Source organism: Loxodonta africana, chromosome 4 (genome assembly GCF_030014295.1).
Source record: "Loxodonta africana isolate mLoxAfr1 chromosome 4, mLoxAfr1.hap2, whole genome shotgun sequence".
Taxonomy (NCBI): Eukaryota; Metazoa; Chordata; class Mammalia; order Proboscidea; family Elephantidae; genus Loxodonta; species Loxodonta africana.
In genome coordinates this window covers 115,092,083-115,119,751 of record NC_087345.1, presented here as the reverse complement: position 1 = coordinate 115,119,751, position 27,669 = coordinate 115,092,083, and the positions used below count along the sequence as shown (strand labels likewise).

At 37.2% G+C, this 27,669-nt stretch overlaps 1 protein-coding gene across 9 annotated transcripts in view; it reads right to left on the bottom strand.

The window, feature by feature from the left end:
• Window positions 1-27,669, bottom strand: part of SOX5 (SRY-box transcription factor 5) — a 1,149,712-nt gene that overhangs the window by 111,683 nt on the left and 1,010,360 nt on the right. For all 9 annotated transcript variants that reach the window (XM_064284479.1, XM_064284485.1, XM_023554801.2 and 6 more), the window contains one exon: window positions 5,648-5,733. In XM_064284479.1, the coding sequence (XP_064140549.1) occupies window positions 5,648-5,733 (86 nt within the window). The remainder of the gene's footprint in view (window positions 1-5,647; window positions 5,734-27,669) is intronic.

The following is a 27,669-nucleotide window of genomic DNA, read 5'->3' as shown; positions in this document are numbered from 1 at the left end:
TGAAGCACAGGAAAGACTTGAAAGGAAAAGAGACGAAAGTGACTATTTCATTATAAAAAAGATAAAATGGTGTCTCGGTACAGCATGTTGTCTTCTTTATATATATAATCTCAATTAAGCCAACTTTTCTCTATAAAAAATAAATATATAACAGTGCTTAGAATATCTTAGCTGCTCAAAGAAGTATATAGTTAGGTTATTTTTCACATAAAGAGTTTTGGCTTTTTTTTTTAATGGTAAGGATCTCCAGAGACACAAAATAATATTTAAGTAATAAATGGTGGTTTTATTTAAAGCCTATCATTTTGATTGCCTTATAAAATAATTGTACTCATCTATTTATTCTTTCTTATAAAGGTCTGGTTATTGCTTTGACTTATCATAACATGACCCAAGTGTGAGCAATTATATGCAAAAAATCATTTCAAAAGAAAAACAAATGGTAGCTAAACAAAGTCAACTATAAGTAGAAATATATTTAGTGTCCCTCCTGAGAGCTAGGTGTTAAAAACAAGGACTTGAATTAACATATATCTGTGTAAAGAGACATGAAATGGAAAATGCAGAGTCTGAAGTAGACAGCTGTCATTATGAATCCCGCTTTGCTTTCAGTATTGCGATGTGTATAGAGCATTTGTGTTAGCGCCAATTAATCAGTGCTATTGTTGTAATTTGATTAGCAGATTACTGAGTTAGCAAATGCGTTAAAAGGGGCAGTGACTCCAAAGTTTAAAATAAAATCTCCTACGCTTACAGAAGGAAATGCAAATTGTTTAAAGACCAGGAGTTTTGAATTCTATAATTTGTTTTTTTTCTTTATCAAATGGAGAAGTGAATATACAAGACAAAGTTCTGTAATAAGAATTAAGTGAGACAAGCCTTGTAAAACCCTTACCAGAGAACCTAGTTTAAGAAAGTACTCTATAAACCATGGCTTCTGGGAGCTAGTGATATCAGTTGTTATGGCACTTTCCATGGTTTAAATTATTTTTTTTAGACATAAGGAAAGGAAAATAGCAAACTTTTTGTTTTAATTATAATATAGGTATCCCATTGAGGCACTGGTGTTTCAGTGAAAAACTCCCACCTACCACATGATTCCTGGCCAATGCGCCTCATGCACTTTCACCCCGCCTTTGTCAGTGGAGGCCTGTGTGTTGCTATGATGCTTATTAGTCTGGAACTTCTAGACTAAGAGAGACTAGGAAGAAAGGCCTGGTGCTTGATGTAAAAAATCAGCCAATGAAAACCTATGCATCACAACAGTCTGATCTGAATTGATCATGGGGATGGAGCAGGGCTAGGCAGAGTTTTGTCCTGTTGTGTATGGGGTCCCCACGAGTTGGGGCAATTGGACAGCAGCTAACAACAACATCAACAACCATGCTATTCCCACTGCCATTGTATGAGGATAAACCAAAAAAAACAAACCTGCTGCCGTCGAGTCGATTCTGACTCATAGTGACCCTATAGGACAGAGTAGAACCGCCCTATAGCGTTTCCAACCAACCTTTCTTACTGCTGCCTTGTAAAATGCAGCTCTGAGTTTACAGCTCCCTGATTAAACAAAAACAAAAACAGAATCCAAGTTAAGAAACCACCAACAACAAACTTTTGGTGGTTTTAAAGAGAGCCACCAGCAATTGGTGCTAGACAAGACCTAAACCACCACCTCCCCCTTATTAAAATTTGGCTGAACTAGCCCTGCTTCAATAAACATTCACGCTGCTTCTCACCTCTTCCTCATTCTCCCTTCTCCACTTTCTGACCACCCCCCCCCCACCCGCCCCACCACAGTACATATGAATGGGTATCTTGTGAGAGAGGTAAGGAAAGAGAGAATTGGGCCTACAGCTTTATGAGAGGGCTTGGTTCTTGAAGAAAGGTGCTCCTCCCACCCTTGTCAAGTTAGGAGGCAGATTCATAAAAACTGGAGAAGCCTGAAAGAAGGAGAAACTTGCTTATTGTTCCACAACTGGATGCTTGTTGAGCTGAAAAAGTTAAAGTCCCACCCACTAGGGACATGGTGAGAGAGTTCTTAAGAGAACTTGACACTGGAGTTTGGGGTGTATGTAAATCAAGACAGAGCAGCGCCTGTTTTTCATCAGATGTTTTCTAAATCTGGGGGTGGTATGGAGAAGAAAGGTGGTGTACATGTTTCATGTTGGGACCAGGTCTGTGGTGTAGTGCCTCCATAGCCCTTAGAGGGCATGGAAGAGAACCTTAATGGAATGCCTCAGGGTTTTCTGAGAAAGAACACTGAGGCTGAAGGAGGAGGCAGGATGCTTGCTACCTAGACAGTTGCTGACCAAGGAAGGTGATGCCCTAAACAGAAGGATGGTTGGAAGCACAGATCATCAAATATACCTTAGCCTACTGAGAAAGACTCCAAGACTCCAAGAAAACTACACGTACACTACCTCCAAGGTGTCTCAGAGGTACATTACGCTCCCTTCTCCTTCCCCAATCCACATCTGCACAGGCAGTAAGCTGGAGTTGAAGCAGCAAAAGAACAAGCCACACCCTTCCTCACTTCTGGTCTCTAGATCCAGGGTTCTTGCCTACTGAGGGAAGAGGAGGCAACAAGATGTGAACTGGATATGAAAGTAAAGTTTCCAGCAAGAATTGAATCCTAATAACCGAAATGAAGTCTTAATAGCTGAAAGGGACCAGAACGTGATGGATTCTACTCAAGATATTATTAAGGAGTGGAAAATGGATAGTTAACAGAGTACAATAAAAACAGAGTTTGGAGAATATTAAAACTGGTTCACACGCTATACTTGACTTAGATGAATCTTCTCAAAAACAGGTTTACAAGATTGGGGTTAAGACAAAACTTCTGACTACCCATTAACCCACTGCCGTTGAGTTGATTCTGACTCATAGCAACCCTATAGGACAGAGTAGAAATGCCCCATACAGTTTCTAAGCAGCACCTGGTGGGTTCAAACTGCCAACCCCTTGGTTAGTAGACATAGCTCTTAACCACTACGCCACCAGAATTTGACTAGGCTTTGTAATTAGCTTTTCTTCTACCCATCTGGGCAGGTCTGTGGAGAATATTGAGGTGCTGCCTTAAAGCACAGAGAGCAACTGTAGAGAAGGCTGAAGTCAGGGTTAGGGGCCTGTGAATATAATAACAGTGATGAGTAGAAAAGTGAGTTGGTGTAAGCACTGTAGTGAAGGCGGGAGAGTCAATTCACTTCAAAGAAAAAGCTAGAGTCTCTGCCATGACATGCTTTTGGAATGTGTCTGCACCTGAATACTACTTTTTCATTAACAGAAGATATGTGTATGTGTGTTTGTACATATTTTTTTTTATTATTTTTTTAATGGCTTACTGTCATGGACTGAATTGTATCCCCCCAAAATATCTGTCAACTTGCCTAGGTCATGATTCCCAGTATTGTATGATTGTCTACCATTTTGTCATCTGATATGATTTCCTTATGTGTTGTAAATCCTGTCACTATGATGTAATGAGATGATTAGTGGCAGTTATATTGATGAAACCTACAAGATGAGATAGTGTCTTAAGCCAATCTCTTTTGAGATATAAAAGAGAGCAGCAAGCAGAGAGACAGGGGGATCTCATACCACAAAGAAAGCAATGCCAGGAGCAGAGCGCATCCTTTGGACCTGAGGTTCCTGTGCTGAGATGCTCCCAGGCCAAGGCAAGACTGATGACCAAGATCTTCCTCCAGAGCCGGAAGAGAGAGAAAGCTTTGCCCTGGAGCTCATGCCCTGAATTTGGACTTGTAGTCTACTAGACTATGAGAGAACAAACTTCTCTTTGTTAACGTCACCCACTTGCCATATTTCTGTCATAGCAGCACTAGATGACTAAGACACCATGAAAGAGTTTTGGATTATTAATTTACTTGTTATAACAAAATGCTGATTACTTGGAATTCTAACTAAAACTCATAAATTTTCATGGTAAAATATCACTGCTATAAAAAGGAACTTTATCCCATTATAGATCAAATTATAGTTAAAGCAAGAGCAAATATGTTTATGCTTTAAGTTTTCCTTATTTTCTGATAAAGAAAAATTTTTTATATTCCTAAATTTTAAGGGAATATGATTATCACATAAGAACAGAAATAAGACTTAATTTTTTATCAAATATTCTACTATCATCTCTAAAGGAAAACAAAATGAAATGGTTCCCTAGTGGACTGGCTTTCTACTAGAGTCCTGTAATAAAACATAAGGGATGCCTCCGACTTGCCCTCACTTCTTCTCACCTATAACCCCACAGTGAAAAGGAACGAGAATGTCTAACTTGCTTTGAAAACTGATATCCTAAAACTATTTCCACATTCAAATCTCCCCTCTTCCTGTAACTCCACTCCTCTTTTTACTTTTACCTATTACAATCATTTTTCTGTATTGTAGTTATTCCCCAGATGCCATTTCAAAGGATAACAAATGTTATGTTACTTTTATTCTCCCCGTGGCTCCAACACTTCCCAAGGTATTTCCAGCTCAAAGAAATAGCTCACACACTATAGCTTTTCGTAGAAAAGGTGGAAAAGGAGTGAACGTTATTAACCTCTGCAGAACACAGTATGTCTCCGCTATCATACTGGCAGTTCCTCCTATGAAACGCGACTGGTTTTACAGAAACCCACCAGGTCTTCTCACAATCCCACGTGACAGCCAGATGTATCTGTCTCTTGATGCTACAATAGAACTACATTTTGCCTTACAGACTAAGTTCATCTATTATGACAATGCACTTTCATGAATACAATTTAATTTTATTAACTACAGCTGCTTTACATTTGGCTCCACAAACATGCTATATCTTTCAGGCTAAGGAAAGCATAAAACTTATCAGAAGGGAGATAAATCCCATTACTAAATGACTTTTTTCTTATTAAATGCACAACTGTAAGGTACATTACAATGGAAACTATGATAGATTTTGTAGCATGTTGATTCAAAGATTAAAATAACTAATGAAAGCTACTTTAAATGTAACTGTATGGATTCTCTTTTCAATACCAGAAACAAAATTTCTAAAACCACTTACATGTACATCTGGTAAAGTTATCACTGGCATTCTTACATGCATGGAAATATGGATTCTGCAGGGCTAAAAGGATTTTAATTGGGATGTTCAGGATAGAGTTGTACTCATTTAATCACTTGTTTATTTGGTCTACTTTTCCTTGCCTGCCCAACTGAGCTGGCATTAGCAGGAGAATAAAGGGACCTACAGAATGCTTCATTATTAGGCATCTTGAACAATTTTAAATACATGCTACTTTAAGTTGCCTTGATCCATAATTATACGTTTGCATATCTTTTTTGCATTTTTTTCCTTTTGTCTTGATAGGGACCATTCTGGGATGAAATTATGGCAAATAGTAATCAGAGCAAAAGTCCAACTTATTTGTTAAATCATACCAGGCAATAAAAGCTTACAATAAGCTACCTTAAGTAGAGAAAATAGGGCTAAAAACTAAAAGACTCCATCTCTCAACTTGTGTTTGAGGATCAGTACCAATAAATTTAAAAAAAAGAAAACTGTGAGACAGATATCACTAGTCAGTTTTATTTTGCTTTAACACGATAATAGCTGTTTTCGATATTTACTTAACCTTTGTCTCTTCTGTATTGTTTCCTGACTTACCTGCAGTTGGAGTGGGCCTAAGCCTGGTGTTGCTGCGGCAGCAGCTGCCATGGTAGTTGGGATCAGCTGAACAGGGTAAGGGTCACCTAAGTAAGAGAATAATAGAGGCGTCAGCACCTTTTATCTACTCTCCACCTGCAAATTAAACTCACGCATTCACTCTTTCCAAAAGCCTTCTTTTGTGTGCCTTGCTGAGGCCTAATGAAAAGCTCTATTGTGCAGCCTTTTACTAACACTCTTTTCACAATTCTGGCTGAGGGAGGAATGTGAATAAAAGGCACAAGCAATTAAGGCGGAAACCTCATCCTTTTTTCATGATGTATTTAGGAAAATGGGAGAAAAAGTGCTCATTGATCAGAGGGCTGCATTTTATAACACACACACACACACACATGCCTGACAATCTTGATATGATCACAGCAAATTTATAATGTTCTAAAAGGAGCTTAACTTATTTTTACTTTAACAAACTGACCTCCAAAGATTTAAGACAAATAGCTTATCTTTTGGATACTGTGTTATTGTATTGAATTAAAGAATCTCTTACATAATAACTTATGAACAAATTTATGATAAAGAAGACATTTTATGTACTCTTTAAGTTATATAAAATACTGGTTTCTTGTCACTCCAGAGGTAAATGTTGCACAAAAGATTTTATCCAGAAAACAGTAGGCGGTTCCCCTCCAAAGGATTTTGTTTCTGTGAATATTCTTAAAAATTTTTAAAAAAACACAACTGATTAAAATCAACCTTGAAGTTTTATTATATATGATCTATAAAAATGTAGAGACACACACAAACATACATGTTTGTGCACACAGATGCACATACCAAAGGATTATTCTATATATTCTTAATCCAAATCGATAGGCTTTTTCACTTAGTGAAGAGATGTGACAGACTTTCTGCATACAGCCTAATGATCTCCTAACAGATACAACTAGTAATTCACATTATTAGTCATTTGGAATATGATAACAGCAATTAATTGAAAACAGTAACTGTAAGAACAATTTATAACATATGAAACATTTTCTTAGAAACCTAATTTTTGAAAAATGTATCACATGTCAAATATATGAATAATGTAAGTTAAATAACTAGACATATTCATTCAAAAATATTTATTGAGCACCTGCTATGGGTTAAGCATTACCCTTGGCATGAGAAATAGAGCTTTAAAAAGACTAATATGCAGAAGTGGATTTACTGGGAATTTCCTGAAGCTTAATCATCGAGTTCTGGGAGGGGTCTCCTAGCAGTGTGTTCACAGGGTCATATGTTTTTAAACTTGTTCATGTCCTTAATTTTATACTTTGCTGTGATTTCTTGTTATACATACATATTCACTTTTATACCTAAGTTTGAATATATAACTTTTGCATTTTTATTCTTAAAGAAGGTCCTTCAAATTATGTTTTCGGCTTCAAAATACCTGAATCTACCTCTGCTCATCTAGTTGCCTCAGAGCTTAAAGTTTAATGGGAGAAAAAGATATGATTAGTATAAAAAATAATGACTGCTAAAACAGGGAAGTATATAGTGCTATAGACTACACTGCAGGTTCCCCAAACATAGTCTAAGAGGTCAAAGGCAGTCTCCAGGAAGAGGTCACGCTTAAGCTGAAACCTGAAAATTTTAAAGTGAGCAAGGCAAAAAGAAGGGAAGAGTGTTCTAGGCAGGGAAGTAATTTTCATGAAGACTGAGAGTCAAATGAGAGTGTTGAACAATAGACCATTCCCTACATGGTTGAAGAAGTACAGGGAGGAAAGTAGAGATAAAAGGGGCTGCAGGGGGACTCAGGGGTCAGATTATGTACAGCTTTATAAACAATATGAAAGAGTCTAAACTGTATCCTCTAGGAGAAAAGAAACCATGAGCATGGAAAAAAATTTTTTTGTTGTTGCATAAGATCGCCTGGGCTGGTGTTTGGAGGCTCTAAACCAATTAGTGAGCAGGTACAGAAATCTACACAAACAGTAATAATAGTTTGGACTAGGATGGTGACACTGAAGATGCAAAGTAATGGGGAGATTCATCTAATTTTTAAGAGGTAGAACTGACAAAAACTTAATGACTATCTACATATGAGAAGAAGAGCAAGAGAAGACTCAAGGATAACTAAAGTGGTTTTCACTTAACAATTGATTGAGGAGCAGCACTATTTGTGGAGTTTGGAAACATGGATGAGAAGCAGAGTTGCTGAGTATTGGCAGGTGGTCAGAAAGGGGGAGAAGAGGAGAAGGAATAAAAAAAATCAATTTTGGACATTTTAAGTTTGAAATTAGATATTCAAGCAGGGGTGTTCATTCCTATTGCCTTGGAGGTGATTCTGACTCATAGCGACATTATAGGACAGAGTAGAACTGCCCTATAGGGTTTACAAGGAGCTTGGTAGATGCCAACTGCCAACCTTTCGGTTAGCAGCTGAGCTCTTAAAGACTGCACCAGCAGGGCTAACCATGTTAGGATTTTAGGAGAGAAGTCCACATAAGAGACATAAATGTGAGAATGGTCAGCATATAAAGGGATTTAAAGCTATGGGCTTTGACTAGATCACTTAGGAACTAACTGAGATTAAAAAAAAAAAGTACAGGATTGGATTGTAGAGTACACTAACACTTATAATCAGGGAGATAAGGTAATCAGCAGGCGAGATTGAGGAGAAATGATAAATTTGGAGTTCCAAAAGCCAAGTAAAGAAAGAATTTCAGAAAAAGTGACCAATTTTTTCAAACGCTCCACAAATACCAGTGTGAAAGTCATCGGCAACCTCAATTATGGATTTTTTCATGGAATAGAGTGTGAAAAGCCTAACTGGAGTAAGTGTGATCAATATAAGATTACAGAAAGAAAAGAATTGGAGGCAGGAAGTATAGACCCTTGTTTTTTTAAAAAAAAAAAAAAAGTTTTTGACAAGCAGCATTGGCGTTACCTAGGAGTTATTTAGAAATGTAGAATTTCAGACCTCATCACAAATCTACTGTGGGAAACAGGCTCTAAAATGGAACCTCCAATGATCCCCATCTCTTGGTATTTATGTCCTTGTGTAATACCCTCCTCTTGTGTGTGGGCTGTGCCTAGTAACTTCCTTCTAATGAATACAGTATGATAAAGTGATAGGATGTCACTCCTGAGATTAGGTTACAAAAATGCTCTGTCTTGTTTGCCCCCTCCCCTCTATTGGAGCAAGCAACTATGTTGTGGGCTGCCCTGTGGAGAAGCCAACATGGCAAGGACCTGGTGTCTTTGACCAATAGCAAGAGAACACCCGAGGCTTTCCAACAGCCAAGGAGGGAGCTTAGAAGAGAATCCTCCCCAAACCCAGCCTAGAGATAAATGTAGCCCTTCCCAACATCTTGACTGCAACTTTGTGAGAGATCCAGGGCCACAGGAAACCAGCTATGTCCAGATAAACACTTGATGTTTTAAGAAACTAAATTTTGGGGTAATTTGTTAAGGCAGCAAGCATATAACTTCCGAATCAGAAGTTTAATTTTTACAAAATTTCCAGATGATTCATTTGCATGCTAGAGTTTGAGAAGCACCAGAACAGACAATTCCACAGAGGAGTTTTGCAGTAGCTAGAGGGGAATGTGTGATCAAGAAAGCTTTACCAAAAAGACACGTATGTGGAAAATTATAGTATGCTTGTATGTTTATGGGAAACCCTGGTGGCATCGTGGTTAAGTGCTACAGCTGCTAACGAAAGGGTCGGCAGTTCGAATCCACCAGGCACTCCTTGGAAACTCTATGGGGCAGTTCTACTCTATCCTAAAAAAAAACCCCAGTGATCCTATAGGGTTGCTATTAGTCGGAATCGACTCGACAGTACTGGGTTTGGGTTTGGTTGGTTTGTATGTTTATGAGAAAGATCCAGTAAAGAGGGAAATTTATGATACAGGCGGGAGAGAAGATAAAGTTACATGATAGGGCTTTGCATTATTATTATTTTTGACACTCTAATCTAGAAATTTGGTTATTTAATCTAAAAAAACACTTTCACATTTCATAAGGTAAAGGGAAGTTTAGATGTTTAAAACCTGAATTTGTATCTATGCAAACTAGCTAAAATAGCAAATATTATTATAGTATGCTTAACTGACAATTTAAATACCCCAAACTAAGTAATTCATTTATATTCCTCATTTAATGAATATAATCTTAAAATTAACTAAAGCAAAGTGTAGAGGCCTTGTTGCTCCTTACAATGATAACTCACTTTATATAATTTATTTTCCCTGTTATAAATTAGTCAATTAATAAGCCTTTATTAACAAGCATTTATAGCCAATTAATGGCCAGAACTTTGCTTGGTGCTATGGAAACAAAAGCAAAATAAAACAAAACTTGGTCTCTATAGACTACCTGTTTATCTTTTCTAATTAAATGCTTATTTGAGAAGTATTGACCATTAGTGAGTGCTATTTTTTTTATAGGAGTTAAGGGAGAACTAATTTCAGGCTTCAATCTTTGGAGAATAGTTAAGGGCAAAAATAAGAGTGATCCTGGCCTTGAAGATTTGTAGGTGGAGGAGGGGAGGGATTTTTTTTTAGGTTGGGTGAAATGCATCAATCAAAGTATGAGTGACATGTTGAAGGATTGGAGAAAAAACTGGCTTACTGATAGGTGATAGAATAAATTAGAGGAAAAAGGGATTGAAGGTAGGGAATTGGCAGGCTTCTCATGCTGCAGTCTTAAGGAGATGATGTGGCTATGAAAAGGCAATGGATATGAAACATAGTTTTAACAAGCACCATTACAGAGGATAATTTGTACGAAGTCTTAAAGATAACTCCAGGTCCCTATCCTAGAGAAATGCACTTACTCATAAATTTGGATTGATAGGAAAACACTCAAATAGGTGTTTGGGGGTACTTATGCATTGCTAGTTTCTAGAAGTTAATAACAAATTGAGTACTACATGTACATTTAAATATCATTATTTAAAATCTAGGCTATGAGATAAAATTTCTTAAATGCAGGCATTAGAATCTTATCTTCCTGTTTCCTAAATTCAGGAATGTATATTAATAAAATTCAGTTATCTTTCTTTGATTATGCATAAATATATTTTTTCCTGTACGCAAATGTATGTTCATATGTGAAATTTGGTTTATATGAACTAAGTAACTTTGTACATTTTGCCATATACAGACACATATCAATATATCTGGTGTTTAAGTGGATTGACTTGGTGGCAACTAATACCAACAAGAACAAGTAGACTGCAAAAACAGCAAGACTTAAAAAGACTACTACAGCTATTATGTATCTTTAATCACATATAATTTCCAAGACATAAATATGTAATCATAAACAGGGTGTCAACTAGCTTTGAAATGTTTGTGTCTAAGGCACAATATTATTACAACCACCACCACCATTCTACACACACACATTACTTGAAATATGTCTACCTTATTACCAATTTTTCAGACCCAGACTATGCAGAGCTGGTTCAGTTGAAATTTGTCCCAAGTTACAAAGTACAAATAAAATAGCCAATACAAGAATTTAAATCTTAATTATGAGAATCCAAGACACATTACATGCATGTGTCAGTGTTGTAAACCAAAAAACCAAACCAAACCCAGTGCCGTCAAGTCGATCCCGACTCATAGCGGCCCTATAGGACAGAGTAGAGCTGCCCCATAAAGTTTCCAAGGAGCACCTGGCAGATTCAAACTGCTGACCCTTTGGTTAGCAGCCATAGCACTTAACCACTACGACACCAGTGTCGTAAAGGGGGCACAAAATCTATACGGCTTCACAAACAATCAGGTAGTTCTTAATGGCAAAAGAGAAATTCAGAAGCTGCTGGAAAAACAATAAAAAGATTTTTTTTTTTTAATTGAAGTAAAGACTGTCATCAAATTGTGCCCAATAACTCTGTTAAAAAAAAATTACAACAGGCTTATTTTGTAAATATCTCATGAGGAACTTACTGAGTAAAGACTACTAGATAATGGAAAATTCTGACTTTTAAAGTTCAACTATGTGTAAGTTATTCAAACTGACTTTCAACTAGTTAAAAGTAATTTATTTTACTCCTTCTTTGGTTTTAACCATTTGAACAGTTTTTCCCTAAGCCTTTCCAAAATTAATTTGCTTCTTATTTCAAGGCCAAGCTTGGAAAATTCTAGCTCTAAAATAAAATTTTTCAAGAAGCTAAAAAATTTAAGAGGCATGTTTGTCAATTGTTTTCAGAATACAACCTAGTTTTCAGTATCTAGTGAAACAAATGATATAACTAGTATTAAATAACCCTTCAGAAAACATGTAATTTCATTTATATTACAGTAATGATATTTAGATATTAATTATCTCCAGTGATTCTAAGAGATATTCATTTCTACACTATCTAACGTGGTGTAAGAAAAACAATTTTTCCGACAGACAGGGTAATTCAGGCTGAGGAGGGTTGTCAAAATCAAGTATGTTCTTATCCATGGTTGACAACATCCATTCTTTCACCCACTAAACTAATGTAACTATTTTGGAAAGTTGTATGACATTATCTTCACCGAAATAAGGAGACTCGTTTCTCATTAGCCTTTAATGTTTTTGTTTTGTTTTGCTTTGTCATCAAACACCAGATTTCCTGCTCTAGGTGGTGAGAGGAATATAAAAACTAAAACTTACACACACACACACACACACAAACACACATAATCCTTGCCCCGAGGACTTCCTAATTACATGAGGGGGATAAACGTGTAAACCAGTTCAATGATACACTGAGCAAAGTAGACATATATACATGGTATTCTAGAAACCTCAAGGAAAAAAGAATGTAACAACCTGGAAAGTGAAAAGAGGGTCACGGATGGTTATGTGCTCAGGTGTCTCTTAAAAGAAGGCTAATTTCACTATCAAATTAGACTTCAGGACCATTGTACCACCTACTTTTCATGTGTTCTACTTGCTAGCGAATCACACAGCAAGCCTTTACCACCTAGTGCATCCAGGATTGCTCTTATTAATCATCTTCTCTGATGGGTACCTAGGACACCCATTTCTGACTACTCTAACTTCCAGGTAGAGGGAGTTAACAAGCATAGTGTGGATGCAACTTTTGAAGGAAGAAGAGAATGTTGTTTTCTTTCATCTTGTGGGCCAGTAGAGGAATTGATGGGTGACTCTTGTTTGGGAAGAATTCCTAGCAATTCACAGGGCAACACTAACAATAATCACTATCCTTTTTTGACCACTATATCCAGGGATATTTTTTAATACTCCCAGTGTGTCTGATGCAGAAAGGAAATGGTGAGCTATGCAGCTGAAGGAGGCAGAACCCATATCTTGCAAAGCCTTGTGTTTTATTTTAAAGGCAGTAGTAAGACACTGAAAGATTTTGTGCAAGGAAGTGACATAGTCTGACTTGTGTTTCAGGTAGATCGATTTTGTGGCAAGGGATAGAATCGATTGCAAGAGGGAGAGATTGGAGGCAAAGAGACATGTAAAAAACTGTTGCAGTAAATCAAGCAGAAAATGATAATGGCCTGAACAAACCATGGAAGAAACATATTTGAATAGTATTTAGGAGGCAGAATTGATAGGATTTGATGACCAATTAGACGGAAGAAAAAATATATAATTTGAGCTTCTATATGATTTTGGTGTATGGTTTAGGATAGAAATATCATCCCCCCCCCCCTTTTCCATTGCTTCAGTACTCTTTTTGAATAATTAATAATGCCCCAAATATTTGCTGAATAAATAATGAGCCTAAACAATCTTATATTTGAATTAGTTCCCTTTCTTCTGACTTTTCTAAAATGCTATGCATATCTCTATCATATTACATCTATTTATATTCTATTCTCCCTAACTACACTATGAACATGCCAAGGCGGTAGAGTGTGTCTCACTTATCTTTAAATCCCCAGTTCTTAACACAGTGGCTGTCCATTTAAGGCTGTTAAAATGTTTATCAACTGAATAAAGGAAGGCTAGTTGCAGGAGGAAAGATGACTAGATGTTTGGGGTATGGGAAAATAAGGAACTGGAGGGGGAGGTATTATTAAAAAACATGTGAGTCTCCTGTAACATATTTTCATAATCAAATAATTCTTTTGTAATATTCTGTAATTTATATCTTTCATGAATTTTTATTTTTACAGCAATTCAGAATTCCATGGGTATTTTAAGTCTATAAGACACATTTCATAGGCCTCAAAATTATTTCAGTTCACTAACAAGAATGCATTATTATGATGCCGTTAAAGCACCTGAGCATGGTCAAAATGTCTACTACAAAAGGAGCTGTAACAGAGAAATGATAAAAACAAAATCCCTCATTATTGAGATTGTTTCAAATCACTTTTAGAGTTTCTGAAAATCTAAGCAAGTTGAACTTTGCTTCTTTATAGCTGTACTTCCTCTCTCATTTTCAGTAGTGGAAATTTATAATAACTTTCCTAAACCATCTTGTGGAGTCCAAGCAATCCAGGACGATTGATACAGTATACAAGGAAGGGCAAAGGGATTTCTAGACGCAGAAAATCTGCAAAGCTTTCTGGATTTGCTAGACTAGTATCATTTTTAACATTGGAAAGTTTTTATGAGAACTGCTAATATATGCAATAACTGTTATGGGCGTGTAAGTAATGAATATAAATATGGCATGCAAATTTTATTTGAGAAAGCAAAATTAATAAATTAGCTCATTTGATATACACCTATTTTAAAAGAAGATATTTTGACATAATTGTTAGTTCTCGACTGCTTTGTTAGTGGCTAACTTTTTTTTCAGTAAGGGATTTTGTAAATGAAATATATATTTTATGTCTTTTTTTAATACAGCATAACAAATGAAAAATTTATCCTGCTTAATAATTACCTAGTTGGCTAGTTTATAAAGAAACTTACGTATAAATTTGAAGAAAAAACTCTCAAAATGGGAAGACATTTCATCATATATAATTAGCATTTTTCTTCACTCCCCTGCCCATAAACTGGATGAATTCTAGTACCAATGAAAATTCCTGCATTAATTATTTTAGAAATCTGAATATCCCTGAAAAGGTGACAAGGAATCAAAGAAGTCTCCTTTTCCTCCTGTATTCCAGCATTACTACCAAACCATTGCTTAAGCGATTACACGCTAACTCTTTTTGAGCAGCTACAAAGAAAGTTACCAATTAAGGAACTGCTTCTATGTCCACATATATTAGAATACTATGTCTACACTTTGCCTCTGTGTCTTTTAAGGAAATGAAAGATTACAGAGAACAGTATCCAAAATGATTAAAGGATGAGAAAGTATGAATTTGGAAAAAGAGCATTCTTATAAGTCACTTAGAACCAAATCAAATGCTATTTCCCTTTTATTTTTCACTTTTAATATTAAACTTTAGCAAGCATTTCATTCTACAACACCCTGTATAGCTTATTCCACTACTCCGTCTATCAGGGCTTTTGATATACCTACTGAAGTACATTCAGAATCTGGCATCTACAGGTTGAGAACAGGAAGCTTCCTAAACCACGGTAACCATAAGCCTATGGCATAAACATTTGGGTTGACTCCTGGCTTAGTGATTTCTACCAGAATGGTAAACTTTAGATCTCTGAAAATTAAGAAAGATTATGGAACCTTCTTCCCTAGAGGAAAAACAAATAATACAACCTTCACTTAAACCAAATGACCTAATGTCATGAATGGTCGAAAGTACAGTGAGCCAGAATAAACTCCTTAGATATTGTATGCTGAGAATGGAAATAGTTATGTAAAGACTTCATTTGGGACAGGTACATGCATTCAAAAATGATCCCCGTAGTGTTTGAAACTGTTAATTTTGTAGAAAAACTTAAATGTTCATTAGTGGGGATTACAAATAAAATACGGTGCATCTAATTTAATAAAATATAATGCAAGATAATTTAAGTCTAAAAGTATTCAGAAAGTTGTCCAAGATATTTTTTTATAAGTAGATGGTAGCCTATATAACACACATCCTCATATATATTATGTACTATGTGGCACATATAGTATACATATAATTATAAAAATGGTGTGGCAGGGGTGTTTGACCACCTTCTCTAACTTCACAAGGGGGAAAGAGGATCAAGATCAGTAGCCCAAGGCTGATTCCTATGAAGCAGAGGTCAGATACGCCTCCTCTCGCCAACTTTTTACCAGTTCTGACACCAACTGTCCCTTCTATGGCACTCTTTACTTCTCTTCTGGGTTTGAAAATTTGTTGCAATGGCCACACAGAACTCACAGACCATATTCACAGTTAATGGGGTTTCTTAGGGAAGTATCAGGTTACAATTAAGGTTCGGGGATGTTCAGGATACAGTTCTTCAATCAGGACAGCCTCTTTTCAGCTGTGCCCGCAGGTAGGTCTTTCTCTAGCCCTCTGCCTGGCCTCTGCCCTGCTTGGGCTAGTGTTACAATGCTCTTTTAGTTCCACCGATAAGTACCCAGAGGCACCCTACTCCACCAGTAAGCCTTTCCAAAAGGTGCTCAGCTCTAGCTTCTTAGGCCAGCAAACCTAGCCCCACCAGGTGCCTGGAGGCACCCTACTCTGCCAGCAAGCCTCCTGGAAGAAGTTGCTCAGCTTTCTCACTCTAGGGGCTGGGTAGCCCACTGCACTATCTCCTGCAGGTCTTCTGCCTCTGCTGTTGCTGTTTCTCTGCCGCTGCTTCTGGCCCTCTTTGATGTTACAGCTCTCTCTTCCAGTCTCATGATTTCAGGAGCATCTCAGTGCAGGGATCCAAAAATGCACTCTACTCCTGGCTCTTCTTTCTTGGGGTTGGTGAGATCCTTCCTTCTCACCTCTAGGATGGCTCATTTTAAGCCTACTGGGATGGCAAAGGTGACCAACCCCCTCGTTAGGGTTCCACACACTTTATTTGCATGACCCCACCCCTACAAGGGTACCATACATCTTATTACTATTAGCAAGCTATCCAATACTCTTGGTGGGCCACAAGCACCTCATATGCATAGTCCCACCTCGTCATTTGGTGGGAATTACGGAGACTATGGCTAGAGGGCCCGTGTCAAGCAATTTGCTGCATTGCAATAATAATATATAGATATGTGAACATGCTCTATATTACATTTCTAGATCTAGATACACAATACACCCACTGCTGTCGAGATGATTTTGATTCATAGCAACCCTACAGGACAGAGTAGAACTGCCCCCATAGAGTTTCCAAGGCTATAAATCTTTATGGAAGCTGACTGCCACATCTTTCACCCACAGAGTGGCTGATGGGTTTGACCCGCCAACCTTTTGGTTAGCAGTTAAGCACTTAACCATTGCACCACTATGGCTCCTTAGATGTACAATGGATGTATATAATACATATCTATATCTGGGAAAATATGTATCAAATTGTTAACAGTAGTTAGCTCTGAGGAGTGGGATTATAAAACTGTATCAGTATAGGCAGATGACTTTTAATTACTGCTTTAGGTACTTCTGCACTGTATGAATTTAAATGTTTCAAAAGTTGTTATGAGCTGACTATGTAAATAGATTAAGACAAGTTTAAATATATTCTTTAAAAACTGAGCCAAACTAAATGATCAATATTATTTAACAAGTTGTTGCATGTAGTTCTCTTCTGCTTCTTCCCTTCCCACTGCTAGGCTGAAAGATATTTCTATTGTAGAATTCCTATCTTAGCTTGTTTTATTAAATTATTTTTTTCTGCTTCCGTACTTTTCAAGCACCTTTATGATTAACATGTGCCTTCTAATACGACTTTCCACGGTAAAAGAGCATGCTTTCTGGACAAAACAGTTGTCCAATGCCATTAACAGTTACATTCATTCAATTAAAATAATATATTTCTCTTCTGAGTTTATTCTTCAGTTTGACTAGCTTAGCTAATGTGAGTCTACTACTGAAATGAGATTCTATGCTCACTGTGGCAAGAAAAACATGAACCTAGAGTCTAAGGGTCAGGCTCAAATATGGAAAATTCATTATGGTAATACTATATTTTGAGGTCTCTTTGATAACCAGCCACAATGCCATTAGCCAAGTACTCTTTTCATTTGGCCCATCTACAGTGCCAAGGAGCAAAACCAAGTAAAAAAAGAATACTGAGCTGAATGAACTTTGTGTTTAAACTGAATCTCATGCTCATGTTTTAACTGTTAAAAAGCAAACTGAGTGGCTTACAGATTACATAGAGTTATAAGCTAATAAAATCTGAGGAATATGTCGAAGAAAAGGTATTTGATTTGTGTGTGTGTGTGTGTTTTGGTGGTTGTGACTGGATCAAACACTGGTGCCATGGATTGAATTGTGTCTCCCCAAAAATATGTGTATCAATTTGGCTGGGTCATGATTCCCAGTATTGTGTGATTTTCCTATGTGTTGTAAATCCTGCCTCTATGATGTTAATGAGGGAGGATGAGCAGCAGCTGTGTTAGTGAGGCAGCACTCAATCTACAAGATTGGATTGTGTCTTGAGGCAATCTCTTGAGATACAAAAGAAAGAAGGAAGCAAAGAGACAGGGGGACCTCATACCACCAAGAAAGCAGTGCTGGGAGCAGAGCGTGTCCTTTGGACTCGGGGTTCCCGTGCAGAGAAGCTCCTAGTCTGGGGGAAGATTGATGAGAAGGCCGACAGAGGGAGAAAATCTTTCCTTGCAGCTGACATCCTGAATTTGGACTTTTAGCCTGCTTTACTGTGAGGAAACCATTCACTTGTGGTATTTCTGTTATAGCAGCACTAGATAACTAAGACAACTGGTTACTAATATAATCTCGTTATTATCTCACGGAGTTGTTATGATACTTAAGATTATGTGCAGTTTTATAAACAATAAAACGTGATAAACTAAAAGCTGTTACTTTATAACCAGGATGCAACAAGGACATATACATCAACATATACTGCTACAACGACTGGGTAGTGTTTCACTCTATTGTACATAAGGTCACTATGAGTCAGAACCGACTCGATGGCACTTAATGGCAACAACAACATACTGCTACAACAAAGACACATATAGCTACGTTTTTTCAGTAATGAATCTTATAAAAATATTAGCAACTCAGTTTTTATCGAAAAGCATATTTTATTAACCAACCCAAATAAAAGACCAAACCCATTGCCCTCGAGTTGGTTCTGATTCATAGTGACCCTACAGGACTGAGTAGAACTGTGCCATAGAGTTTCCAAGGAGCTCCTGGTCAATTTGAACTGCCAACCTTTTGGTTATCAGCTGTAGCTCTTAACCACTACACCACCAGGGTTTCCTTATTAACCAAGAAACATTTTTTTCCCATGAGAACCAGGTGATATATGTCACCATCTAACTGTGGACTACTATATATATTTCTGGAAACCCTGGTGGCGTAGTGGTTAAGTGCTATAGCTGCTAACCAAAAAGGTTGGCAGTTCGAATCCACCAGGTGCTCCTTGGAAACCATGGGGCAGTTCTACTCTGTCCTATAGGGTTGCTATGAGTCGGGACCAACTCAGCAGCCATGGGTTTATATCTATTTCTGTACCCAATTCTCTTTATTTTTCAATCACTTCATATTTTTAAGCCCATGGCTGTCTAGGTACCAGAGCAGTTCCTTACAAAACTAAGTACTTACAGAGCTCTATACTAAGTCAGGTTCTGCCAAAGCCACTGACTCATGACATTTTTTGGACGATGGAAAGCTGGTTAAAATAATTCTAACACATAGAAACACAGAAGCCTGAAAATATGATTACATCCTCTTCTCTCTGCTTATTTATAAAGAATCTACAGTATATGATCTTGACAACACGTTTCCTATTTTTGTCAGTTTGATAAAAAGTGTACCATGTCAATGGTTTTTAACTTGTGATCTGGTGATTGTTTCAGCAGTGATTGTCAATGACTGGTGTGTCAGCCGACACAGTTAAATCAGAAATTAGCATGCAGTCTCCTAAAATGCCAGACACATGGACCCTTTGCACGAGACAGATTATAATGGAACCCACGTGATACCCCCATTAAACAATGAAACATGTGACATTCACTAAAAACAGGAACACATCAGCAAATATGCCTGAGGAAGTTTATGGTATTTAACTCCTAAACATTAATTTTATTGTGGTGTATGAGGACCTAATTAACTGAGAGTTTCCTTTTATTATTGGAAGTGGAAATACTGTTCAGAAAACTGATGAAGAGTAAATACAGCATATTTTAAGTTTATTAAGCTTGGCTCATTGACTTCTATTTATTTAAGCTAATCTCATAAGGCAATTAAATATTTCAATCTTTAAGTTTATATGGCTATTTTATTTGGCACATTTCTGAAAAATTAATGTGTTAAAATGCAGAATGAGTATGTGAATATATTTTCTAGTTTCATACAACCAAAAGAGTGACTAAATGTGTTTTCTAAAAATCATTAAGATCTTTCCTAACAGGAGCTCTGATAAATAGACAAGTGGAAAAAGTTTAAAACTTGGCAATTACAATGAAAACAACGCAAACAGTTAACGCTGTATCTACATGAAACAAATGTTTCCATCAGCACTGTACTACTTTTTTCTGAACAATTTTTATTTTCCTCAGTCAGAGGAAGCCTCATTCAGGTGTGGCACAGTGAGTTCCATACTAGATAAGATGTGATATGCAATCAAATGCTGGGTGTGGTCTTCAAATAAGTTGCTGGCATTCTCAGTATTTATCATTTATAAATAACCTATTTACAATCAGTTAAAGGACTATTGAGGGCAGTTGTAGGTCAGTGGTAGAATTCTCACCTTCCATGTGGAAGACAGGGTTCTATTCCTGGCCAGTGAACTCCAAGCTCAGTTATCACCCATCTGTCAGTGGAGGCTTGCATGTTACTATGATGACGGAGCCCTGGTAGTATAACGTTAAGCACTCAGGTTTTAACCAAAAGGTTGGCAGTGCAAACCCACCTAGTGACCCAGCAGGAGAAAGACCTGATGATCTAGTTTCATCAAGATTAGAGCCAAGAAAACCCTGTGGGATAGCTCTACTCTGTCCCATGAGGTCGTTATTAATCTGAATCTACTCAATGGCACCCAACAACACTAAAGGATTAGGGAAAAAAGTTGTGTCTTGACCCCAAATTGTTATGAAACATTCTTTAAGAAAAGATTAAATTACTCCTTACAAAACAGACACACTCTTATTTAATCTCTGTAACAATTCAGTAAAATAGATTCTATTAATCCATTTTGTAGATGGAGAAATTGAAGTTCAGTAACTTGAAAAGGACAACCAAAGTAGCTGATTGAGGCAAAGCTTGATTCCAACTCCATGTTCTCCCATTCCAAGTACCTCTCTGTTTGTACTTGCCAATTTGAGACTGGGTTAATTAAATCAAAACAAATTAAACAAGTGATTGCTTGAAATCCCAGAGACAAAAGAACCAAGTGGTATAGACAAAGGACTCAACTGATCATCCTCATAATATTGCTAATAGCCCTGTAAGTGTAAGATGTATTTTGTTACAATAATCTGTTCTGTGGTTGAAAATATGATAAGTCAACAACAATAACTTCCAGGTGAAAAGAGGTCATAATATTTTCTTAAAAAAACAATATATGCTAGACTAGACCAGGCTTTCTCAAACTTTCTTGGTTTAAGGCATCATCAGGGGCTCAATAATTTTTTCATACACTCCTATGCCAAAAGAAATGTCCAACAATTTTATTTTGTTAAATATTAAAGTCCAAACAACTTAACTGTGGTAGTTCCCATAGTGTCTGACTAATGCCTCTATATTTTCCTTGAAATTTACAAATACTCTGCATGCCCCTGTAAATCTGCTATAGCACCCTGGGTCAGCTTGCACACAGTTTGGGAACCATAGCACTAGGCCTATGCCCATCTATGGGGTAAGACCCTATGTTAGTGGCTATGTGACATATTCAATTTGAAACTTTTTGTTAAACTATCAAGTCAATTTTTTACAACTGTTTGTTTTATACCATATATAGAAAATGGGTTATTTTATTGAATTTTGCCTTTTCAGCAGATTTTTTTTTCCACATTGTGTCTTCCCATCAAAAATTCCGAGAGTAACTATCACAGTTACATGACTAGAAATTTTCACTCACACAGAAACAGGAGGGGCAAAGAACTTTGGTAATTAAGAGGAGAAGCACATATTCCTCTGGTTTCTGCCCCCAAAATATATGCTTTAAAGAAACAGCAGTTGCTTGAGGTTGAGGTTTAAGGTAGCTGTGTGTTGGGAAAAGAGAACTGGAGTCAGAGAAATTGGTATTGACCAAACATCTTTTATTTTATTTTTTGAACTTTAGATGAAGGTTTACAGAGCAAACTAGTTTCTCTTCGACCAGTACACACATTGTTGTATGACACTGGTTAACAACCCCATGACATGTCAACACTCTCCCTTCTCAACCCTGGGTTCCCTATTACCAGCTGTCCTGTTCCCTACTACCTTCCAGTCCCCGCCCCAGGGCCGGTGTGCTCCTTTAGTCTTGTTTTGTTCCAAGGGACTGTTAAATCTTTGGCTGAAGGATGTACCTTAGGTGTGGACTCATTACTGAGCTGAAAGGGTGTCGGAGGCCTTTTGACCAATCTTCTGACCTTCAACCATCTTACCTCAAAAGTCTCCCTCAAGTCTAAAATGTTAGGCTAACACCAACATACACAAAGTTATTTTCATCCCTTTATGGTAGAACCTTTTCTATGATGAACAAACACAAAAGGAGAGCCTTTCTCATAACATAAAAACTATTCTGCAGGTGTCAAAGGTATTTAGATTTCATTTCAAAAATATACACCTCACCTAAGCTTCATAGGTTCACAGGGTGCAGTCTTTGGTTAATAGGTTAAGATCACTCAGACATTTTAAGAGAGACAAATGGAATCTGTCCTTGGACCATCCAAAGTGTACTTGAACCAATTCGTTTGTAAAAACACTGTTATTTTTTAATTCAGAGTTTGCAACTTGCTTAGGTTTTCAAATTTATTTAAAGGGGTATAAAAAAAAATTATTATTATTTTTTTAATGTAATGATGGGAGCCCTGGTGGCGTAGTGGTTAAGAGCTCCAGCAGCTAACCAAAAGTTTGGCAGTTCAAATCCACCAGGTGCTCCTTGGAGACCCTATGGGGCAGTTCTACTTGGCCTGTAGGGTTGCTATGAGTCAGAATCAACTTGATGGCAATCGGTTTGGTTTGCTTTTGGTCAATGTAATGATTGTTTTCTGATTACCCACAAAGATACTTTAGAATTGGGAAATTTATTTGACATAAAATATGGGTTGTGGTTAGAGTTTTAATAGAACTGGCAAGTTAAAAATACAGATTACTTGACTAATTTTTTTCCCCTAAATTAACTGGTTTCTGAATTGAGTTGACTGATTAAGCTAGTATTTTTATTTATTTCAACTTCTCTACTTATGATATATATTAAAAGCATTCAGTTTAATAATACACCATTATTTACTCTTCCTTTTAGTGGCTTACAAGTATTTCTAGATTTCATGGAATAAATAGGAAAAGCAATAAATATATACAGATCCAAGAAGTTGTGTGGTTTCATGCTTGAATACAATAACGCCCAATGCCAAAACAGAAACCTGATATTCTGGTTATAAATATATCAGTATTTTGTAAACTGATCTATATACTCACAGATAAGAATGGACTAAAACACTCTTTAAAGCTTCTTTTCTAAATAGTCTGTTTACTCTGAAGTCTTTGGCTATGCTGCAATTAATTTATTATTTTAATGATGTGCATTCTAGGAGTTAAAAGAGGTCCAGCAACCACATTCTGAGTGTTCCTGCTCTGCCCCATATTTCTACCATTATATTTCTTAAAGGGAAACTGTCTATGTCCAACTAAAAACTTCAGAAAATAAAAAAAGAAGAAATGCTAATTCAACCTGTGATGGTTAAGTTCCTCAACTGGTGTTTTTATTTTATTTTTTCCCTGTTGGGAACATTTGAACTTACTTTTGTAGTTCTAGATCAATTTTCTTTATTTTATCAAGACACATATTCTAAAATGGAAAAATTTTCATCAATGTTTTCTATGAATGGATTGATGAAATGCATTTAGGTTTTTAATAGCAACTAATAATGTATCTTTCATATTTGCTTGAAACTGAAATCAAGACAGGTTGGTGTGGGGTTAACATTAACTAAAGAATTTGGCCTTTGTCCTTGGTTCCAGAGAGATAATATCAAAAGCCTTGAAATTCTCCATGATTGAAATATCTTTTATCTATAAGGGTTTCAGATCACACCTGAGGGTTTATGCTAATGAGGTGAATCTTGGGTGGGAACTGGCCAGACCAGAAATACCAATCATGTGGTACCAGCCCAAACTCAGTGGAAGAGTGGGGAGGCTGGAGGATGATTCAATCAATCATGCCCAAGTACAAGGTCCCTATAAAGGCTTTGGACATGGAAGCTCCATGGGCTTTCTGGTTGATGACAGATATCAGTGCCCATGGGAGGGACATGGATGCCCTGCACTGGGAACCCTTCCAACCCTGCCCCATAAGTCTCTTCATTTGGATCCTTTTTGCTATAACTAAATTGTCATAAGTACAGTGCTTTCCTGAGTTCTGTGAGTCATTCTAGCAAATTATTGAACCTGAGGCAGTAGTGGAAACCAGCAGAAAAGAGGTGAGGGTGTCATGGAGGCTCCAAAGCTTCCAGCTGGTGTCTGATGTCTTAGAATAGACTTGGAAGTTAAGTCCTTTAACTAGTGAGATCTGACCTAGTTCTGATCAGAGGAAGAAATACTGCGTATGCCAAAAAAAGCCATTGCTATTGATTCGATTCCAACTCACAGTGACCCTATAGAATAGAACTGCCCCGTAGGGTTTTCAAGGAGCAGCTGGTGGATTCAAACTGCCAACCTTTTGGTTAGCAGCCAAGCTCTTAACCACTATGCCACCAGGGCTCCACTGCATGTGCAACTGAATTCGATTGAGTAGATTGCTGTTATGGATTAAATTGTGTCCCTCCAAAATAAATCCTAACCCCTATACCTATGGTTGTAATCCCATTTGGAAAAGACTTCTCTTTGTTATGCTAACAAGGCAGTATTAGTGTAGGGTATGTTTCAAGTCAATCTCTTTTGTGATATAAAAAAGCAGGTTAGCAAGCAAAAATGGAGAAGATACATGCCACATGATTGCCGAGGAACCTAGGAATAGAAACTGAAAAGAGACAAGGACTTTCCAAGAGTGGATAGAGCAAAAAAAGAGCCTTCCCCTGAAGTTGGTGCCCTGAATTTGGACTTCTAGCCTCCTAAACTGTGAGAAAATAAGTTTCTCTTTGTTAAAGCCATTCATTTGTGGTATTTCTGTTAAAGATAACTAAGACAATTGCGTTGATTTGAGAAGTGGGATTTGATTTTTTTTTTTTTTTATGCAGCTGGTCAGTCTCTTTCATTAAGTACTATGTAAACCACCCCACCCCACCCCCGCCCCCCCAAAAATTACCGTTGAGTCGATTCTGACTCAAAGCTATCCTGTAGGACAGAGTAGAACTGCCCCATAGAGTTTCCAAGGAGCAGCTGTGGATTGGAACTGCCGATCTTTTAGTTAGCAGCCAAGATTTTAATCACTGTGCAACCAGGGCTCCAAGTACCATGTCCCAACCCACTGCCATGTAGTAGCACTCAAATTAGAACAATTGGCAACCAGAGAAGACACATATGGTATACAACTAGGGAGGAATAAAATAGGAAGGTCCATTGTTGAGAGGAGAGGGCCAGATTTCTTTCTCTACCTCTCTTCCTTTCCTGCAATGTGATTAGTGAGGAAACCGTCCGGACTACTTACCACTTCTACCCAGTTTCTCACTCAAAATGGCTCAAAGTGCCAGAATGTCAACAAGAGTGGCACTTTCTTTTGCTGCTGGCTTCTGTTTAGTTCTAGAGTTTGGCAAGGTGCTAGTTTCAAGCTTACCGGCAGCTATGGACACTTTATTCTATTTTACTCCCAAGGTTACCGAAAGAAGTGGTATCATTTATAACTTTAAGCACTAAAGGTAAGAATAAAAATTGCTGAACATAATAACAATTTTACAAAGGAAAAAAATTCTCCATGCCATGTAACATTAACACTGAGCAAATTTATTATGACAGCTCTGTCAAATGGGAGCAAGGGAGAGATGTTCTTGATCTTTTCCAGGCCTACAGTTATGCTATTGTTCATAATCAATGTAGTTTTCTCTTTGGCACAATATTCGTTACTTTTTTTTTTTTTTTTTTTAAGAACAGAACTAATCTAGATGCATAAATTGAAGGTGCTATCTCAGGCAGTGACGAGTTAACCCTTTTGTTACTACATTTTTTTCTCTCTAATTTTTTTTGGATGGCATGTGTTTTCAGCATTGGAATGCAGACTTACTAATTGAGTGTGTTTAAATTTTTGGTTAGTCATATAGATTTTGGAGCCTTGGTGGTGCAGCGGTTAAGAGCTCACCTGCCTACCAAAAGGTCAGTGGTTCAAATTCACCAGCCACTCCCTGGAAACCTTACAGGGCAGTTCTACTCTATCCTATACAGTCACTATGAATTGGAGTCGACTCAATGGCAATGGATTTTTTTTTGTTTTTTTAATACGGATTTTGAGGAATATGATCTGGTAATACAAGCCACCATTGAGGTAAGTGGGACTGTGGTGCCACTGATCTGTGGTATGACAACATACCAATGAGAGCCATATAGACAATTTATTGTGGATGCCTTGCCATTAGGCTTGGAAACTCTGGTGGTATAGTGGTTAAGAACTATGGCTGCTAACCAAAATGTCGGCAGTTCAAGTCCACTAGGCGCTCCTTGGAAACTCTATAGGGCAGTTCTACTCTGTCCTATAGGGTCACTATGAGTCAGAATAGACTCAACAGTAACAGGTTTCCCATTAGGCTATATGGGGAACTTCTGGTTTTCCAATAATGACAAAAAAAAAAAATCAAAACAAACCCATCAGGGCTCCCTAGCAATCACATAAAACACACATAGGAAAGCCATAATTATGATTGCCATCCTTATCATACAGAAATAAAGGAAAAAACGGCAAAAGTTTACAAAACTAATATATCTAGGAAGCATCACCTAATAAAATGCTCAACTAAACGATAAAGATCACGGAAGAAAAAATAGAGACAACGTTAGGTTCCCTAGTACATGGCATAAGCAGTATACAAAACATTATAAAGAACGTAGAAGAAAAACTAGATAACTGGGAGTTCCTAAAAATCAAACAAGTATGCTCATCCAAAGACTTCACCAAAAGAGTAAAAAGACTACCTACAGACTGGGAAGAAGTTTCTAGCTATGACATTTCTGATCAGTGCCTGATCTCTAAAATCTACATGATACTGCAAAAAACTCAACTGCAAAAAGACAAATAGCCCAGTTAAAAAATGGACAAAAGATATGAACAGACACTTCACTAAAGAAGACATTCAGGTAGCTAACAGATGTATGAGGAAATGTTCACGATCATTAGCCATTAGAGAAATGCAGATCAAAACTACAATGAAATTTCACCTCACTCCAACAAGGCTGGCATGAATCCAAAAAGCACAAAATAATAAATGTTGGAGAGGCTGTGGAGAGATTGGGACACTTATACACTGCTGGTGGGACTGTAAAATGGTACAACCACTTTGGAAATTGATTTGGCACTTCCTTAAAAAGCTAGAAATAGAACTACCATACGATCCAGCAATCCCACTCCTTGGAATATATCCTAGAGAAATAAGAGCCTTTACATGAACAGATATATGCACACCCATGTTTATTGCAGCACTGTTTACAATAGCAAAAAGATGGAAGCAACCAAGGTGCCCATCAACGGATGAATGGATAAATTACAATATACTCAAACAATGGAATACTATGCATCGATAAAGGACAGTGAGGAATCTGTGAAACATTTCATAACATGGAGGAACCTGGAAGGCATTATGCTGAGTGAAATTAGTCAGCTGCAAAAGGACAAATATTGTACAAGACCACTATTATAAGAACTTGAGAAATAGTTTAAACTGAGAAGAAAATATTCTGTTGTGGTTATGC